General features: G+C 43.7%; 1 protein-coding gene across 8 annotated transcripts in view; it reads left to right on the top strand.

Annotated features, from left to right (window-relative positions):
* LOC148025334 (uncharacterized) overlaps positions 1 to 16,694 on the top strand; it is a 226,239-nt gene that overhangs the window by 47,335 nt on the left and 162,210 nt on the right. For all 8 annotated transcript variants that reach the window (XR_015693048.1, XR_015693049.1, XR_015693050.1 and 5 more), the window contains exon 8: positions 3,249 to 3,474. Coding sequence is in view for 3 of the 8 variants with exons in the window: in XM_087692375.1 (XP_087548501.1) it covers positions 3,249 to 3,474 (226 nt within the window). In the remaining 5 variants the exon portion in view is untranslated. The remainder of the gene's footprint in view (positions 1 to 3,248; positions 3,475 to 16,694) is intronic.

A 16,694-nucleotide genomic window follows, 5' to 3' on the forward strand; every position in this document is an offset into this window, starting at 1 on the left:
CAACATCAGTGCAGTGGTAACAAGCCATTTCAACATTTGACAATATTGATTGAGCTGACTAGTCCAAATAGCTGGTGGACTAATGTGCTTCTTCTTGCTTGGGATACTCTTAAGTAAACGTTTTTCAATAAAATCCGTAAAACCTAAAAAAGATTTTACTTGCTTTATAGTCCCCCGATTAGGCTAATTGAGCACTATTTATACCTTTTCGGGATCAATCCGAATGCCATCAATCAAGATGACATGACCAAGGTGTAAGAGTTTCATGTGAAAGTATTCACATTTGGATAGTTTGGTAAGCAATTGCTCCCACCTTAAGAAATGTAAGGTGATACACAAGTGTTTGACATGCTTCTCCAATGACTTACTATAACTAAGGATATCATCGAGGAAAACGACTATCCACTTTCCAAGATACAGATTAAATAAATCATTCATCATTTGTTGAAAAGTTGTGGGAGCATTGGTTAATCCAAAAGATAGGACAAAAAATTGACATTGTTCATACCGCGTTCAGAACGCTTTTTTTAGGACATACTCCAAAGCTATCTGTATCTAATGGTATCTAGACCTTAGATTGATTATAGTGAAATACAACACACCACAAAGCCAATCTATAAGGTCATCCATCCTTGGCAATGGATATTTATTCTTGATAGTTAACTTATTGAGACCTTTATAATCAACACAGAAGTACATCATGCCATCTATCTTTTTTGTCAAGAAGGACGGATACGTCCCATGGGGATTTACTTGGCTCAATATAACCCTTAACCAAATAGACTTAAAGTTGCCTAGCTATCTCGTTCTCCTCTTTAGGGCTAAACCTATAAGGCTGCCAAGTGATGGGATGGCTATTGGACAAGGTTTCAATTCTATGATCTAAGGTTTCGAGAGATTGTGGAAGTCCATCAGGTAGCTTAGATTGTAAGACGTCAACATACCTATGTAATATCGTATACAAATACTCACTTATATTTGAATTCATATTAAGATTATTATTTAAAAAAATTGAATTACATCGATAATCAAACGATTGAACTTTTTCCATGAAACAAACATAAGTAATAATACTTGAATTGGAAAAATATAAACTCCATTGCTAAAATCATTTGTACAATATTTTCTATGATCTCGGAGGGTAAATTACCCTCAATCACTATACCAGGGAAATAACCCTCCACTATGAAGCCACTATACTAGGGAACCATATAAATGACCCCTTTCGTGGAGGCATATGGCGAGCTTGACTTGTTGCCTAAAGGAGTGACCTCCTGCCTCAATCTCTAGGAACTTTGGTATACTCTTTGTGTCTTTCACATCCACTTGTACCTTTGGGACTCCTATAGCCGTCACTGCATCCACGAAGGAGGCAGGAAGAACTGTGCCGAAGAGCCGTCCAAAGTCCTTCACTAATTGGCGGTACTCTACTGCTAGTCCGGGTAAAAGTAAGGTGAATGGGTGTCTGAGAAATCTATTGTGGAGCGCAAATGTCTCCACTGTGAAGCTGCTATACCAGGGAACCATATAAATGACCCCCTTCGTGGAGGCATAGGGCGAGCTCTCCACTAACTCACGAGCTGCGTCCACAGAGGTGAGTCGAACCATGAAGATTCCTCGGCCCATGAGGACTGCCTCCACGATCTGTGCTGTGCCAATGCACAACGTGGAGTGGAGCCAATCCCGTAGCTGGGCCCTTGATAGGGAGTGTCCAACGACCTGACCAAAGATGGTTGTTTCTTTCAACTCCAGCTTTGTGGCATGGACGGCTAAGAGCTGTTCCTCAGAGAGGATGATGCACAAGGTGTTTGATTGGGGGGCGCTCGCAGAATGCACCGGCATCTAACTAGAGGTTTCCATTGTGCGTCCCTGCTGGGAACCTACCTATCACGTTGCTGTGCTATCCGGGGGGGAGTTGCTATAGGGGCAGGGAGCAACTGGGGGGGGGGGGGGGGGGGGTGGATTTGCTGTTTTCAAATCGGTGGTGTGACCGCTTGGCTAGGCCTCAAGGCGGGGGAGTGGGGGGGTGGGCCGCAAGCGATGGTGACAATGCCATTGGCAGGAGGCATAGGCAGGGACGAAGGGGCGGGGGTTGACAGGCTGTGTGCTGGGGGACAGGCAGACTGTGAGCGGAGGTGCAGTGGCAGGGGGGGGGGGGGGGCGATGCGTGTGGGGGGCGTAGGCGGGGGCGGCAGCCAGAGGCCGGGGGGGGGAACAGGTGCAGGCTATGGCGACAGGCTGAAATGCAGGCAGGGCGGGACGGGACGGGATGGTGGGTGGACAAGTGGGCTGTGGGCAGGGGTGACGGCAGCAGGCGGGGGGCGCCGGGTGTGAGGGCGTAGGCAGGGGCGGCGGCCACAAGCGGGGGGGGGACGATGGGCATTGGCTACGGCCACAGGTGCGGGCCGCAAGCGGGACGGGACGGCCACAATCGACGGCTGGTCCAGCGGTGACGGTTGCTGTCAGCGGCATGTCCGTGAGGGGATCAATCGGGGGCGGGAGAGCAGGCGTGTGTGACCGCAAGGAGCAATAACATGCAGTTGGACTAGGGGTGTAAGTTGATCGGGCCTCTATGGAAGTTAGCTGGCCTAGAAATCAGTACCCTGAGGCAAATTAGCCCTGTACTAGCAGATTTTACTTTCTTTTGCACATGCCAACAGCTAGAAAACTATGATCTATCCCGTTTTCTCAGATATGTGCAAAATATCCCCTACTCTTGCACGCCCGATTGGTATATCTTCCTACACTTAAACGGGGATTGTGACTGCCTTATACAAGTGTATCATCCAGCAAAGTTGTCTGTGTGGATGAACAAACACCCTCTTCTTACGGCACTGCATAATTCTTTTGCATCTGTCTGCTGCTTCAGGTATGTTGTGCAAAAATATTCTAGAATTAGTTATATTGTCTCAATGTTGCAGTGAAATTGGTCAGTTTGAAGCATTTCATTGTGCTGCAAACTGCATCACTCATGTAGGTGAAGTTCAAGAGACTAAAGCTACATGAGGTTGAAGAAGCTAAAGCGTAGTGAGTCTAGAACTGTGATATTGAGAGGACCTGTAACATGCTGCCTAGTCTTTTGGCTGCTCGTGTAATAACCCAGAGACTTCATGCTGCACTGCAGTGTTCAATGTGTGCCATGAATTAAGCCTGTATCCTTAAGCGTGTCTTCTCCATCAACACTTCCATTACAAGTTTATGGTACTCAAAGGCGTAACACTCTCTGTGCCTTTGCATTTGTTTTGCAGGAATCCGTGGACAGTTAGAGATCTACCATGATCATCTTGTTTGCTTACCGCAAAGTTTTTTAACAGACGAAGATGAGGTCTGTTTAAACCCAGAATCATTCTCTAATTATTTGAAGCTGATTGCAATTGTACCTGCAATGGAAAATGTTTCTGTAAGAGACTCGAGTTCAGAAAAGGTTGCCAAGAACTCTTCTGCACTTCAAGCATATACTAGTATACATCACAGGTCAGGCAACACTCCTACTCTCCTATAATGCAAGGGCCATGATTTAGGTATGCACAGCTTCGTTGCATATGACTAGGTCTGCATTGCAGTGCTTTTCTTTGTTATAGTTGTACATGTTTTGTGGCTGGCAAGTGGTTTGATGTATTAACATCAAGTCAAGAATTTTCCTGAGTAGCTAGATTGTGCCACTGGTAGGTCTACTTGGTTTTCTGGGCAATTATCTTGGGATGTGGTTATGTCAGACAGGTTAGTGGGAAGCAGTTCCCCTTCACTTGTAACATACTTTCAGGTGACCTGCATCATCCTTGGTCATGTCTTGCAGTGTCTTTGCAGCAGCAAGGTGCATAATAGCATCCTGCATACTGCAGAGTTCTGACATCTATAAAGAGATGACAGTGTCCTCAGTGGTCTTTGGGTTAGAGCTCTCTTTTTTTTTTTTTTCGTAATGGATGTTATATTTATAAACTACTAAACAACAAAAGAGTTACAAAAGTCATGGCAAAGACGCAGAGGAAATTGCCATATGCTAGAGAAGTAAGTCCTCCCGAGGGAGTAAGTCGGAGTGCCGAATGAGATCTATCTGCCAATGCAAGAGACCTTTAAGCCTAGCAATATGTCCCTGAACATTAGAGGCCGAATCAAAAAGAAAAGCATTCCGAATGGTCCAATTGTGCCAACAGCCCTAGTATCTAAGAAAGTGAAACAAGATCTTCACATGTGGCTGTGCCGGGGGTGGGGTATTTGGGCCGCGCAAAAACCCAATCAAAAGGGCTTAGCGAGAAACCAACCACCGCTCGCCAAACTGCTGACAAGAGTGACGAGATTTTCTTAGTGAGAGGGCAAGCATCGATGTCCACACTGGTGGTGCAAAAGAAACAATTGCCGTTGGAGATTCGACGCTTGGAAAGGGCTGAAGCAAGAGAAAGACCACCAATCATCACCCTCCAAAGAAAGACCTTGCATTTGAAAGGTGTCTTGTTCAACCAGCCCTCCATCACGGTTACCTTCCACCATGACTGAGATTTACGCAATCCCCATACAGTATTAGCTTTAGTAACCAGCCATTGATGATCTTTAATCAGAAGATGATACACCTGGTTAGCTGAAGCCTTTTCTAAATTCAGCCGGCCTGCAAGGTCCCAGTTCTGCCAGGGACGATCCGAAGCAAGGGCAGGAAAGGGTTGTCTGCTCTGGAGCACCATCAAAAGCTGCCCCCATAAATCACGGTATCCATGAGGGATCCTGAAAAGCCTCCTGGCTGTACGAAACGATATCAACACATTGCGACTGGCAAGGGTGGCATCTGCACTGAAGTCAAGCCCAAACGTGTCATGCGGTTAAATTTTGGTCCGAGCTCATGTTTGCCTTCCCAAAAAAGTAACCGCGAGGTTGTCAACAATTCCAGTTTAAAAGAGTTAGTAGCTAAGCGGTCCTCCGCTGGATGCCACTGAGCCTTCTGGAGAATCAGTTTCCAGGAACATACCAAATGAGCAAGCAGAGATGATGAAGGACTAGAAAACCGAGAGTCTGCATTAAGAACATGCCACCAAGAACTCCGAATTTGGGTATTACCATGCACAAGCCCGTGATTCTCAAGAAAATAACGGGCTATAAAGACCCACGGGTGATGATCCAAGCACATGGCACAAAAAAGAGACCAACGGAGTGCCGCCATATGAGTTTTGGCATCTAAAATAGCCCCACCACCCATGCGTTTGGGGGTACATGCATGCGACCAAGAAATCCATGAAATGCCTGCATGCAAGGAGTTCTTCTTCCATAACATGAAACAAATATACTGGGTAAGAGCATTCGGTGTAGTAGTCGTCCAAGGCAGCAATGGCAAGAAATATGTGAGCATTGGCAACATAATTGTCTGAGCCACTTTGAGGGGAACATGGAAGGGCCAAGCGTGTGACTTCCAATACAGAAACTTAGCTGCCAGTTTCTGTGAAATCCATTCTAGTAGTTGCTTTGGCCGAACATCAACACCCAAAGGGTACCCAAGATGCTTGACAATGGAACCACGGGGAACAACCATTTCGTGCCAGTCCAGTGACTGCAAATCTGACTCTGTGCAGCTGAGAATGGTCGATTTCAAAGTATTGATACGAGAACCAGAAGCTTGACCAAAAAGAGTCCAGACATCTAATGCTTTGCGAAGATTGTCCTTGTCCGCACGCAAAATCATAAAATTGTCATCAGCCAAGGATTGACTAATGAAGTGCTGTCCAAAAGAAAGAGACAATCCAGGCAACTGAGTAGAAGCTGCCATATGAGATAACATTGAAAGAACTGGATGAGTCGCAAGGGCAAAAAAGAGAGGACTCAAAGGGCAACCCTGTCTGACGGAGCAAGCAAGGACAATTGGCTCAGCAACACCACTATTCAGCATAACTCGCGAAGAAGCCGCAGCACTAATGGTGTAGATCAAGCGAGACATCCCAGTACCAAAGCCCATAGTAGACATTAGGTCTGCAATGAAAGACCAGACTAGATAATCAAAAGCCTTTTCGAGGTCTAATTGAATCAGTACCACCTCCTGATTAGAGTGCCTTGCATAGTCAATAGCCAGTTGCACATTTAAGATATTATGCAGAATGTTTCAACCCTTAATGAAACCATATTGAAGAGGATGCACAATGGCAGGAAGATGCTTATGGAGCCGATTCGCCATCACTTTGGAAAATATTTTATACATAGAACCCATCAAAGAAATTGGTCGCCAATGTTTCAACATAGACGGCGAAGGAACTTTTGGAAGCAGTTTAATAAGTCCTTCTTTCCATGAGGAAGGCATGAACCCCGTTTCCCAAACCTGCTGAAACATAGCCGTCAATGGTTTCACCAGTTGGGTAGCAAAAACCTCAAAGAATTCATTGGTGAGACCATCCCAACCGGGACTTTTATCCTTGGGCAAGTGTAACAAAACATTCATAATCTCCGCCTCACGAATATCTGTCTCCAAAGTAGTTTTCATGTCATGTGGAACCTGATTGCGGACCAAATCATAGAAAACCGAGCGGGCACGAGTAATTTGGTCTGAAGGGGAAGGAGTGGAACCAAGAAGGTCTAAAAAATAATTCCTACACATATTCACAATAGTGTGCAGATCAATGATCATTTGACCTTTTGCATCTTGGAGTCTAGTTATATTCTCTTGAGCAGGAGAGACATGGAGAGCTCGAAAGAACTTATGAGTCTGACAAGTACTATCTTGCAAATTCTCCGTCAGATTTTGCAATTTGGCCTGTTGATAAGATTTCAACTGAAACTCTTTAATAAGATCAGCCAAACGCATAGCCAATGACAACAAAAATACATCATATGGAGTCTCCACTAGTAGAGAACGAACCAGAGCTAGTAATTCCTCCACTGCTTGTCGACGCCGCCGACAAAGAGAGGCATGATGAATCCCATACTGCCGAACAACCCGCTGCACATTAACAAGCAATCGTTCAAAAGAAGCATTGCCCTCCGAAGAGAAGTTCAACAAAAATCTGTCAATCAGTTGCTGCATATAACCCTGAAAGATTGAATGCTTCAAATAAGACGAGTTGAAGCGCAAAGGGAGTCTATCCAGAAATTACTTAAAAGGTGCAATGGGTTGTACAAGCATCTCAAGTTGTAGAGGAAAATGGTCCGACAGGGATATTGTTGCAACCCTTTCATTTCTAGCATCTCAGGAAGAAAAGCATCATCCTGCATAATGTACATGCGGTCCAACCGCGACCATGTAGCTGTATACTGCGCAGAATGAAAAGTAAACTCTGCAGAAGAAGGGTGTAGTTATGACTAGAGATCTTGCTTAAGTATAGCACGTGCAAACGCATTCCACACACGGCTTTCCGGAGCGTCCATCACCGAATGCTCTAATGTGGACTGCGAAGAATCAACACACATATTAAAATCCCCCATTAGAAAACCCCGTCTGCCAAGTGACAAGGAGGTCTGCAAAGTATTCCAAAGTTCAAGGCGGGAGAAAGAATCATTTGGAGCATAGAGCCCAAGTAACCATAAGATCTCTCCTTCAAATAAAACTTCAATCACCACAAAAGGACCATGTACATCATTTTTAATAAGAACAGGCTGATATTTCTCATGTACAATCATAAGCACACTCGAATAATGCATGGTATGTGTCCCTGCATTAAACAAGCGAAACCCATGACAATCCACAACGTTTCCTGCTTCGTGGTGACTCTTGTGCTCAACAGCACACAAGACATCCCACTCAGTCTCATGCAATAAACTCCACATGGCATGTTGCTTATTGTGAGAACAAATGCCTCGCACATTCCACGTGGCTATCTTCATGTGTATTCAAAAAGAAAATCAGGAATGAGGCAAAGCTTGCCTCGATTTAACCTTTTCTGCTAAAATGTCAAGGACTCCCTCATCCAAAAAATCAGCTAACACGGCAAAAGAGTTCGGACGGGCAGATGTAGAAGTAGACGGTGTATCCACTGCCTTGGGGATGGAATGGGGATAACGACGATCCCATGGGGTAATCACGTTCCCTTTAGCATTAAAAGCCAACTTAGTAGGTGGGCCCTTCGCACCATCCATATATACTTTCCTAGTGGGCTGATTGCGAGGAGCAGAAGAAACCATAGCATGAGTAGTATGCTCCGAAGACAACATGTCTTTCTTGCGCATATAAGTACGCACGGAATCGTGCGAAGCATTAGGCATAGTATCTTCCATGCGAGCATCAAACCTTTTGCCATTTTTGGCGCGAACATCTACCCAGTCATTGTCACGGGAATCCAAACCCGAAACAGGTTGCTTGCCTTTGTCCAAAACTTTAGGTGGTTGGGTCGCATCCTGCTACGGAGCATTAAGTACCATTTCTTCCATGGGAGGCAAAACATGCTGAGCATTTGAAGTCGGTTGCTTTGCTGGACACTTAGCCATAAAATGCCCCAATTTTCCACACGAAAAACAAGGCCCTGCAAAGTTATCCCATTTCAAACGAAAGTGCAAAGGATGCATGCCAGAACAATTAAGACGTAACCAAGCAGGCCTTTTCCGATCCGTGTCCCATAGCATGCACAAAAGGTTACGATTCGTGGCCCTTAGACTCGGCGGAACCAAAACAATGCCCACAACGGCCATGGCATTCTTTAACAGTGGCCAATAGACTGTCGGATAGTTTTCCACTTCAACCCACACCGGGCATTCGCGTTGAAGCAAGTGCTGAAAATCCGCCATTGGGCGCCATGGCACAACATGAACCAAACGGCGATCAAAGAACACTGGCAGTTTAGTCAGCAGATTGGCACGATGCTTCTCGGATTTCAACAGCACCTCATAAAAGCCTCAGGGCCCAACAAAAATCTCTTCAACACAGTCCCCTTGTAGGAGACTTTGCAGCCACTGGCGAATATAGGACAACACTGGGATTCTACGAGTGAAGAAGAGTATAACATCATGATCATAAAACACCGAGAATGAGTGCAAAACATTTTTAGGATCCACAGTGGCTTCCAGAATATCTTCAGCTCCCGAGTCAGAGAACACTTCATGATTATGTTGAACATAATCACCAAGCAGAGTGTTGGCAAACTCCAACAAATGCTCCCAGTCGACATCCTGAGAATCCACAAAATCGGAAGCAACCTGAGCATAAGAATGTTCCTGATGATCCATTATAACTTCCGAAGTATGCTTGGTGCGTTTGCCCGCAGGAAGTCAGGACCAGATGGCATCTTCTTGGTGCAAGGAACCATATCCTCTGGTTCCTTTGTGTCAGAATCCGGACCAAGGGCTGCCACCGTTTGGTCAATAAAGGCCATGTCCAGACCGGCCATATTGTATCACCCCTTTAACCGGGGATCTAAAACTATTTGTAGGGTGCTCTCTCTCTCTCTGTGCTGCCACAGTCTGCCTGCTGTCCTGTGCAGGGTCATAGTCACGCACTCCCAGATCCTGACAATTCTCTGCTACGGCGGCTCCTCTCTCTCTCTTTGTGTCAATCACAGAGTAGGGCTCCCCAAGAAAGCAGCTGTTCACGAGTAGGCGATGGCAGGTCACGAACAGGGCAGAACGGACCTTGCACTGTTCTAACGAAGGGGCTCAGGCAGCGCACGAGCAGGTACAGATGTCCGCTGGGCAGGGGAGGCACGTCCACAGGCAGGTAACGCAATGCCTCTCTCCTGCGCTCGCTCGCACTCTCTCTCGCTGTGTGGCTAACTCTGCCGGCGTGCAGAAGCGGGGCAAAATAATGCAGACGCGGGCCCGATAGCGCCAATAGACGAGGTCAGGTTGTTGCAGAGGACGGGCCATGGCAAGTCTCCATCATTGTTGCATCTCTCTCTCTCCAAACTCTCTCTCTCTCTCTCTCTCTCTCTCTCGGGTTAGAGCTCTCTCTCTCTCTGTCTCTCTCTATACCTACACACACACAGGACTGAATAATAGCGTAAGAAGCAGAGTGGAAGGAGAAACTTGAAGGCAAGAGAGTGGAGATTGTAAGATATACTATAGTGAGCACACATGAGCATGTAAGAGAGACCAAGTAGAGAATTGCTATATCTAAGGTTTTAACTCTTTGCTTTGGGAACATGGAGAAGTAAAAGGCCTTCTTGTCTATGAAAAGAATCTTCAAGGGTGAGAATATTTATTTGCACAAGGACCTTACCCCAATAGTGATAGCACATCACATAGAACACATGCCCAAAGTGTTGTAGACTCACAAAGAGGGAAAATGGGCTGTTTACAGGAATTGATGGATCATTATTAGTGAAAGAAGGTCCTCATGATGGTACAAGGTTTGTGAGACACTCAGGATGTTAGTATGGAACTGCAATGGAGCCCTATACTTTGGTGTTGTTTACTTTGAAAATACCTTCCAAGACATAGACATAGCCATGTATATAGAAACACACCAATGTACAGATAGTGGACTACCAGATATGCAGGGATATAGTTGGGAAAGTGCATTTCATCCCAACATCTAGAAAGGTGGGAAGCACTAGGGGTTCTAGAGATGTGGCCATACCATATCGGAAAGACCTCAAAATGAAGAGAGATGATGATTCATGATCCTCATGGGTCAGGTTACATGCATGGATACGACACAAAGATGCCACTTTCCTCTTGCAAACTTAGCCAACACTACACAAGATGGATCACCCTTTGATATACTCTATGAGGACATTATGAGATATGTTAGCATTGTGGACATATTGATAGTGTAAGATTTAAATGCACGCACTAGAGATAGATAGAGTGATGTTTACATGCATGATAAAGCCATGCTTGAAGAGATTGACATAGATGAAATAGATCTATAGAGGAGAGCCTAGGACAAGGAAGTGAGTATCTATGGGACACATCAATTGGCCCTCGGAAGTGCACATAGACTTCATTTTTAATGGTGCACCGTAATTGCTAGGATTAGACACTCTGAACATGTTGGAATCACAAAGGAGGGGCAAGTACTATGGACTACATGATAAGACTCATGAGTTTTGATACCAGATGTCCAAAACTTTAAGATATCTAAGAGACCAATCAACATAGTTGGAGATTATGCTATTTTGACCTTTGCGATCTCTTGTGGATATATGAGAGATGAAGCACCATGCCTCCCCAAATATCCCAAATACTGCTTCATAGAGGACACCTCTCACATCTATAGTGGCTCTCCGTAGGCTAGTTTATAAACATTGGATTTGAGTAGACCGTTGGAAGAATGTACAAGGGACTTGGCTAAGGCCATGCATAGATTAGCTATGTATGCATTCCCACATAGCTTGCCCTGATGTAGACCCACATGCTCTAGTGCTCCCCAAAATAGCCAGTATGATGATGAGTGTAGAGTTACACCTGCCTACATAGAGAGGTGGAGCTAAGCACTTGGACACATTGTCTAGCAAGAACACTCTTCAGATGCCTTGTGTAAAAGAAGAAGCCAGACTACTTGGCGAAAGTAGGGGTAGAGGAATACAAACTATTTTTGTATGGGATAGTGATAGTGCATGGAAGATGTTTTATGAGAGAGAACCCTCCATATAGTTACATCTCTAGATGCTTGGCTTGACTATGGGAGACAGCATAGCTACAGGGGATGTGGGCTGAGGATGCCGGGGACCAATTTTTAGTAAGAGGGGGCAGCAAAGGCCTGTCTGATACAAGGTTTGTGTAGCACTAGGGGCACTTGCGAGAGTCAATGTGCTCATAGAATTTCAAAAGAAATCTAGCAGCAGAGGGTGAGGACTATTGGTTTTCAGAGATCACTATCTGGATGAGTGTACATGGCTTGGATAGTGATCGTCTTCCACCTTTTGACTATAGTCTTGATTGCCCTACACTTTGTCTTAGTAGATCAGAGCTGAACTAGGTGATCAATGCTAATATCTTGAGAACTAAGACAAGGATGACATGGACCCACTCACTACTCCCTCTAGGATTAAGGATGGAATTCTATCAAAGTCACTCCTTGTGCCTCTTTGATGATGGATTCACTATTAGTCCATTGTGCATGGATACTCATCTCTCCTAGGGTTTATAGGCGGCTATTTGATAGATTCGCACCTTCTCTCATAGGCTACAAATGGAGATTGTAGACGGACAGATACATTACCCAACGATAGGATTTGCAAGCTTTGTGACTAGGAGCCTAAGATGGAGATGTACTATATATGCAAATGCACAATATAGTGCAACATATGGGGATGGTATCATTGTCTCTTTTGTGATGGCTTTGGACCTTTTTTCCTTTTTATATAGTACGATGACTAGAGATGCCTAGGTCTCCTCCTCATGGAGATTTAGAGGTGTTGCACAACAATATTGTGAGAGAGGAGGCCATCTCACCCAAAGGGAGTAGTGATAGTATTTTTCCATAAATCAAGCCCTACAAACACCATTACCAAGCAAAGATAGAGCCACTCAGCCAAACACCCTCCATTCCACACTGTGGAGTCACTTCATAGCTCAAAAAAATGCATCAATTCTAGTAACTATAGGCCTAATCCCTTGTAGTGATTAGTGGAAAAATCTCTCTCAATCAAGTAGCCTCTTCTTCTCTGATTTCCTATGGATCATAGTGTGTACACTAAGTAAGGTGAAAAAAAATCAATAGAATTTTATTCAAATAAGTGTTGTTATCTTTTTTAATTCTTTTTTGATGTAGATTAGGCTAGTAGTATTTCAAGTAGGAGGTCTATCCATGGGTTTATGCTTTCCTTTGGGAGTGGTAATATTACTTGGAGTAAGAAATAGCCTAGAGTTACATCGTCTAGTAATAAGGAAGAGTATAGGGGTGCTATAGTTGCAGCATATGAGGTAGCTTGGCTACATTAGCCATTTCATTTTGTTGAGCACGATGACCCAGTCTACCATGACCATGACCAAGGAGGTTGCACCACAGTCGGAAAAGAGCCATCATTATGTAGACACCAGAGACTCACCATGAAGCACATCATTCAAGCGCTTAGGGGCCACATCATAGGTGGCATCATACTCAAATCTTGAGATCAACTACAACCTATAGTCTCCACCATAGTTTGTAAATAGTAGCGTTAGATTAGGATGACTTTTTCATTGTATTGATGAGATGACCTAAAGCATGCTTGTACTCTAGCATTGTCCCATTGGACACTTATTTTCAGCATTGTTTCATAGAGCACTTATTTTAATTATGTCCACTTTATGGATGAGATGACATAAGACATGGATGCACTCTAGATTATCTCATAACCCACATTGGCCTTACGTAGAGGTTAATATATATTTCTTTCACACATTCTTTATCCACAGGGCCCACCTTTTCTATGTGAGAGGCAACAGACACTAGACTGACCTATGGATACACAACACTAGGTGCTTTGGAGAGGACGTGCTTACAGGTACAGTTCCAAGAACCCTACACCAAGTTGTGGCTCTTCGATACACTGGTCATATCCACCCTATGCTATGCAGTATAGATATGGGGGCCTAATCTTGATCAATGTAGCAGTTTAGGGCATAGTTATGACAAATGGAGGTCGATGGAGAGACCCCTAGTGTCCATGATATATAGGATGATTAGATGTAAGGCCTCATATCCACATGAGATTATGAGAGCTGAGCTAGTGGCTACACCAATTGTGGTAGAGGCTGTCACCCGATCAGTCACATACATACATAGCCTTACCTAGACACATATATTTCTTATTGACTCTTGAGTCCTCCAGGCTGCTTGCCAAAGTGCCTGATACTTCATGTTGTTATGCACAAATGCAGCTTGGTTTGAGCTACATCACTTTAGCATGGATAGGTTATCCCCCTTCCTGTACTCCCTTGATGCACCACCTCTTGATTTGAGAAGGCTAGAGATTTGCAAGATCATCAGGATGGATTTTACCCAGTTTTATATGAGGTGGACATGACTGATGCCAGTATAGGAGTTGGGGATAGAGATGGCTTTTTATTGTGAGCACTTTCTTCATACTATAGACATTCACACCCAAGGGATATCACCAGTGTCTCATAAGATTGTCCTAAGTTACCACCTCTTTCTTTCTCTTTATTGAATTGTGTGTATTTGTGTATGTTATATCACTTCTGCATACCTTGTAGGACTTTATATTGTTGTCTTATTCAGCTATTGTGATCTTGTTACTCTACTTCTACTTGGGTGTTGAGGTAGGCATCTCACAACTGGTATTAGTATTGATGTTGAGGTGAAGAGGTGAAGCTTGGTGGATGTCAAAATTGTGCTTTTTTTGTCTCCTAAGGGCACCATGGCAGCTTTGTATGAAAAGATGGTGATGTTGATTGAGGTACTTGCATGGAGGTGGTGTTTTTGTACCAAGAAACAGATGTCCTCTTTTCAAACTTGGATGACTTTGAGAGGGTTGACATTCTATCAACTTGAGGGGAGGTTGCTGAAATTGGATGGCATAGAAAAGACAAAAAGCCTAAGCATATACTTCTAGATAGCAAAAGATGATTTCTCCCCTTGGTAAATAAATGGTAGGGTTTCTAGGGAGAAACACAGAGTGTATGGCAAACATTGTGACAAAGAAACTCAGAAACATAGAAGAAGAAGAAGAAGAGTGAAGAATAATGAACACTGAATCATGTTGATACAATGAAGCAAAGCTCTAAAATGACTACACTATCTTGGCTGATCAAGCGGCAGTACTTGTAGGGAATCTGCACTATCAATGGAGCGAAATACAATCCTTCAGGTAGTAGGATATCGAAGTGGATGCTTAGAATGAAGGATAGCTAGCTATAGAGGGAGCGAAACACGGTCCTCAAGGGCTGTTGGGTTCGAGAAGATGATGACCAATAGTAACCGTGTGCTCTAGGAGGTGAACAACAACAAGGCAGCCTGCTATGATATCAAACGTAACTACAATAGGATCTACATCAGCAAAATGCAGATCTACCCATGATGTAGATTGCTTGTAGGAGCTACGTGTGATGCTAGGGAGTAGTTGGACAACAAAACACAAATTTACGATCTTGGAGAATGGACACCAATAACAAAACAGGGGTCGCCAACACTGAGAAGAGGGTCAGAACGCTAGTCAGCAGGAGGTGGATGGCAGCTAGGCAACCAGATCTGCAGTGAAAATGCAGAGTGTAAGCGATGGAATAAGGAAAGAGTAGCAGACCACCATAGAATCCTCCACGAAGTGCAATGTCCTTTGGGCTAGGGTATAGGCAGTAGTGGAGAGACTAAGGAATGAAGGGGAGAATGATAGAAGACGAGAGTTTGTCACGAGGCCATGAAATTTTATTGCTTTGCTTAGCATTTGATTAAAAGTTAATCAAATGAGTAGATGTGGCTTGCACATGTGAGATGCAAGTTAATTATTTCACAATATGAGACCTAGGACCTCAAGATATCAGTTGGTGCCAAAGTAAAAGTTACAAGAAGCTATACTTGATAAGTACTAGGTGGAACTTGATGTTAGATTTGGGCCTAGACTAATTTATTGGCCACTAATGTCAGTGGTGTCATTAGAGACTAGGCATTAAATTAATTAATTAATGCGGGTTTAAGGGCTAATAATTACTAAGGGATACTTGGAAGACAAAAGCCTACCTAATTTAATTATTGGCTAGTGGAATTATTTTTTTGGACACTAGATAATTATTTAATTAATTTTCAGAATATTAATTTTGAAAATTAATTTAATAAGTTGAATAATGCAGAGAAATGGGATTAGAAGGTTGCCACTTGGCAAAACTTGCCCATGCAAGTGGAAAATACATTGAGAGAGAGAGAGTTATTCTAGCCTTATGCAAGCTGAGAGAGACAGAGAGAAGGCTGCCATAGTTGCTATAATAGTTCACATGCCATTTCTAGCTAGCAAGAGACCCTCCAAGAGTAGGTGATATGCCTTGAAGAGACTACAAGAGTAGGTGATAACAGTTTGAGGGCTGTTTTCAGCCAAACAACATCGTGTTTGGTGTGTTTTATTTGTGGGAATAGCTTTCATGGCTATGTAGGTAGGGCAACAACTTATTTCTTCAATTTTCTCTCATCCTAGAGCCATTTCTCAACCCCCTTAGCATTTTCCAGCAGTTTGAGTAATGAGAGATGTAGATATTGGGAAGTCTCTATTGTAAACCCTAATTTAGACAGTAGAAATTATGGTTTGATAGCCACCTTTAGATAATGCCCAGAATGGAGGGCCTAGGACTTGAATTCTAGTAGCTGAAATTAAATAATTTCAAGGAGATTCAAGAGGCTAGCCAGCTCGTATTAAATTTGGGGCTTAATTTGTCTTTCAAGGAGTAGGGTGAAGACCAATCCCCAAGCAAACCAAGGGGCAAATTGGTTTGAAGGCTTGCTATTCAGCTTTGATAGCAAGAGACACTTGGATTATCAGAGAAGATCAGAGGATCTCAATTGTACTCCATTGATTTGCAATAAAAGTTAAAGAAATACCACAAGGGATGCCTTGTCGTTTTGGGGCCAACAAGCCATCTATTGTCCAAGATTAGAGTGGTAAAGTGTGCATTTCAATTTATGTGAATTAATTACTTGTTGTAATTAGTGTTAAATTAGGTTAGTACCATTCTATTCGAGGAGGAAGGCTGGTTTCAGAGTATGTGATGAAGAGAGTGTAATATGATGGATGTCTAAGGAAAAGAAATTTACTCAATGACGAGGTTTCTAAACACCCTCTCTCAAGACGAAAAAGGTGGCCTAAGGGGTGTCAAAGAGAAGATCCACCTTGTAATCAAGATTTCCATCTAAAATGAGACTTGTA

Source organism: Lygodium microphyllum, chromosome 14 (assembly GCF_053477565.2).
Source record: "Lygodium microphyllum isolate KBCC chromosome 14, Lygodium_microphyllum_v1.1.10, whole genome shotgun sequence".
NCBI lineage: Eukaryota > Viridiplantae > Streptophyta > Polypodiopsida > Schizaeales > Lygodiaceae > Lygodium > Lygodium microphyllum.